Consider the following 3,545-nt stretch of genomic DNA (forward strand, 5'->3'; position numbering starts at 1 on the left):
TCTCAGACTCAGCGCAGAGCCCAAGAGTTCTCATCTCCCTTTGGGAAGTTCTCTTAATTACTGTTTACTCCTAAAGCTGGATAAAGAGCACAGAAGCGCAGACTTGGAAAGAGAGACATCCCCCTGTGGGAAGGTCCCTTAATTACTGTTTATTCCTAAAGCTGGGTAAACAGCACAGAAATGCAGAAAGGCTTGTCTCCAGCCTGTTTGCATCCAGCCGCCTCTTCTTCACTAGAGGCTGAGTGAACGCCCCTAGGATTGCACAGAGCTATATTATAAATGGTGCAGACCCCTGTGTTGGCTCTCGGTGTGGGATGTTGCTGCAGATGCTTAGCTGAGAGAGGTGTGGGAAACGGCTACCTGAGGGGGATTCCCAGCGAGGACACTTCCATCTCAGAATTCACAGGTACACATCTCTTGCTGAGGAGCTCGCCTGCTAGACAAACCCAGTGCAACATGGACATGAAGGGATTGAGAGTAAGTCTGTGGTCCTTTCCACTCTGCACAGCCATTAAACATCCCAGGGCCCTTGCCACAGGTGATGAGTTTGCTCCATTATCGTGGGCCAAAATATCCCTCTTTGCTGTGTGCCCATGGCCAAGGGCCTCCAGCTGCATTTCAGTGGCACAGTGGATCCTTCAGGGTGTGAGGTGTCAGTAGATGTACAATGCAAGGCTAAGTTCTGAGGCTGTGACCCATAGTTTGTTCAGACACTGAGGCAAAACTCCCCTTGGTGTAAGAACTGAGTAAAGACCTCAGGAGACAGCTGCGTTTTAATGCACAGACACTGTCACCTCCTCCTCTTGCATTTCAGGGCTCTGGTGGTTAATGGGGGTGAGGGAGGGGGACTGTTACCTGTCTTTTATCCACTGGAAAGCATGGAGGTGCTCAGGCTCCACACTGGAACAATTACAAGAATGTTTCAGCATGGGCTAGATATCTTCTCTCCCAGCTTCATTCGAGAAGGCAGCTGAAATGTTAGGTTTGAAACTTTCCAAAACAAAATTCAGCCAGACACAGACACCCTGTGTGGGAAATTTCAGTCCAAACGGTTAAATTTTGGCAATCTTAAAAGCAACTGAAAATTGAATTCACCTGATTGAAATTGTCCGACTGCCTTAACTAAAGGTGGTGCCATCAGCACCACCAACAATAGCCAATCCATTTTGGAATCCCATTCAGCTAAGCTCTTTGCTTCAATAATATTGGTGGCAAGGAGTTCCACAGACTAAATATGGATTATGTAAACAGTTTTCTTTTCTCAGTGTTATATGTTCAGACTTTCAAAGGAAGTGTTGTTTACTACTTCCCATAACACAAGAACTAGGGCTCACCAAATGAAATTAATAGGCAGCAGGTTTAAAACAAATAAAGGAAGCATTTTTTTACACAACACACAGTCAACCTGCGGAACTTCTTGCCAGAGGATGTTGTGAAGGCCAAGACTATAACAGGGTTCAAAAAAGAACTAGATAAATTCACGGAGGATACGTCCATCAATAGCTATTAGCCAGGATGGGTAGAGATAGTGTGCCCAGGCTCTGTTTGCCTGAAGCTGAGAATGATGGACAGGGGATGGATCACTTGATGATTATCTATTCTGTTCATTCCCTGTGGGGCAACTGGCACTGACCACTGGGCTCAGACAGGATACTGGTCTAGATGGACCTTTGGTCTGATCCAATATGGCCATTCATATGTTCTCATGTTCTTCTGTGTATATATAGAGAGAATGATTCATATATCCATGTAATATGTTATAGGACATTGAAGACTGATATGAATGATGCGTGCTTGATATGAATATGTGCGTTGCGACTTGGCAACTAAAGCAAGAACATAAGATCAAGAACTATTAAACCTATTTGTGCAAAAACAATCTTATTATGTTCCGGGAAAATATGGAGAATTAGCACCAACTGGACTGATATAAAATTGTATAAGATTCGGAAGAAATGGCATGCCTTGGACCATGGTGGCCCGCCCAGGATTGTCTCTTTTGAATTGTGTAGATAGATATAGATATACAAAAGCAAAGAACCGATGATGTGACAGAATGGACTATAAATGGTTGCTTATGATTTCTGCAAAAGGGAGTCGCTTATTGATCTAGAGCCTTGTGTGGATATAGATGAGGTATTAGTCGGCTCCCTGCATCTTATGATCGGAAGGAATCTTGACTGGCCATCGGGACCATTCAGACCTGTGGACTCTGGTATAGTATGTTTGTGGTGTAAATGTGGAGTGAATACAGTTTGTTTTGTAATCAATAAAGAGCATTTAGAGTATTACATACCAGCATTTTATCTGGTATCTGCCTGCTCCCTATCCCGTAGGGAGATCTCTATTGAGGGTCTAACATTAGTAGTGTCAAAATTATTCATAATTCCTTTCTCTGAATAATGAAAATGTTTCACCCATGAGAACAGCCTCCAATAGTGCATGTAGTGTCTCATATTAACATTGTCCCTCCATCCAGGCATTTGTACTGCGACCCTCACTCTAGAGCCTGGGCATATACAGGAAGTTAGGGGAACACACAGTACATGCAAAAGACTTTGTTCTGCCTAGGAACTGGACATCTTCTCCCCTACTCCATGGCAGATTCCAACACCACTGACTTCACCAACCCCTCCACCTTCATCCTGTTGGGCATTCCTGGCCTGGAGGCAGCCCATGTCTGGATCTCCATCCCCTTCTGCACCATGTACGCCATAGCCATCTTGGGGAACTTCACCATCCTGTTCATTGTGAAGACAGAGCTGAGCCTTCATGGGCCCATGAACTATTTCCTCTGCATGCTGGCCATCACCGACCTTGTCCTGTGCACATGCACCATTCCGAAAACACTGAGCATCTTCTGGTTCAATTCCAGGGAGGTAGATTTCAGTGCCTGCCTCATCCAGATGTTCTTCATTCACTGCTTTTTTGCAATAGAGTCTGGGATCTTCATGGCCATGGCTTTTGATCGCTATGTGGCCATCTGTGACCCACTGAGACATTCCATCATCCTGAGAAACCCCATGGTGGCCAATATTGGCCTGGCCGTGGTGCTGCGTGGCTGCATGCTTGTACTGCCCTGTCCCTTGCTAGCAAGGCAGTTGCCATATTGCAGAACCAATATCATACCCCACTCGTGCTGCGAGCACATAGCTGTGGTGAAGCTGGCCTGCGCTGACATCCGTATCAATATTTACTATGGTCTCTTTATGGCAATCTTGGTGATCAGTCTAGATGTGTTTTTTATAGCTGTGTCCTATATCCAGATACTCAGAGCTGTCTTCAGACTCCCCACAAAGGATGCCCGGCTCAAGACTTTTGGAACCTGTGGCTCCCACCTCTGTGCCATTTTAGCCTTTTACATCCCAGGTCTGTTCTCCGTCCTCACATACCGGTTTGGCCACAATGTGGCCCTGCATTGCCATGTTCTTTTTATGAATGTGTGCCTCCTGGTGCCCCCCATGCTTAACCCCATCATTTTTGGTGTGAGAACCAAACAGATCCGGGACAGGCTGCTCCGTCTCTTTACTCATAAAGAGACCTAA

The 3,545-nt window shown here is 45.7% G+C and overlaps 1 protein-coding gene across 1 annotated transcript; it reads left to right on the top strand.

Annotated features, from left to right (window-relative positions):
* Positions 1 to 2,597: 2,597 nt before the first annotated feature.
* LOC123376377 (olfactory receptor 52E4-like) lies at positions 2,598 to 3,545 on the top strand. The gene has a single exon (XM_045028323.1). The coding sequence runs from the start codon at positions 2,598 to 2,600 to the stop codon at positions 3,543 to 3,545; it is 948 nt and encodes a 315-aa protein (XP_044884258.1).

The sequence above is a fragment of the Mauremys mutica genome, chromosome 1, assembly GCF_020497125.1.
Source record: "Mauremys mutica isolate MM-2020 ecotype Southern chromosome 1, ASM2049712v1, whole genome shotgun sequence".
Classification (NCBI taxonomy): Eukaryota; Metazoa; Chordata; order Testudines; family Geoemydidae; genus Mauremys; species Mauremys mutica.

Coding starts and splice junctions, on each gene's coding strand:
- LOC123376377 (XM_045028323.1), top strand. CDS start 2,598: ATGGCAGATTCCAACACCACTGACTTCACCAACCCCTCCACCTTCATC.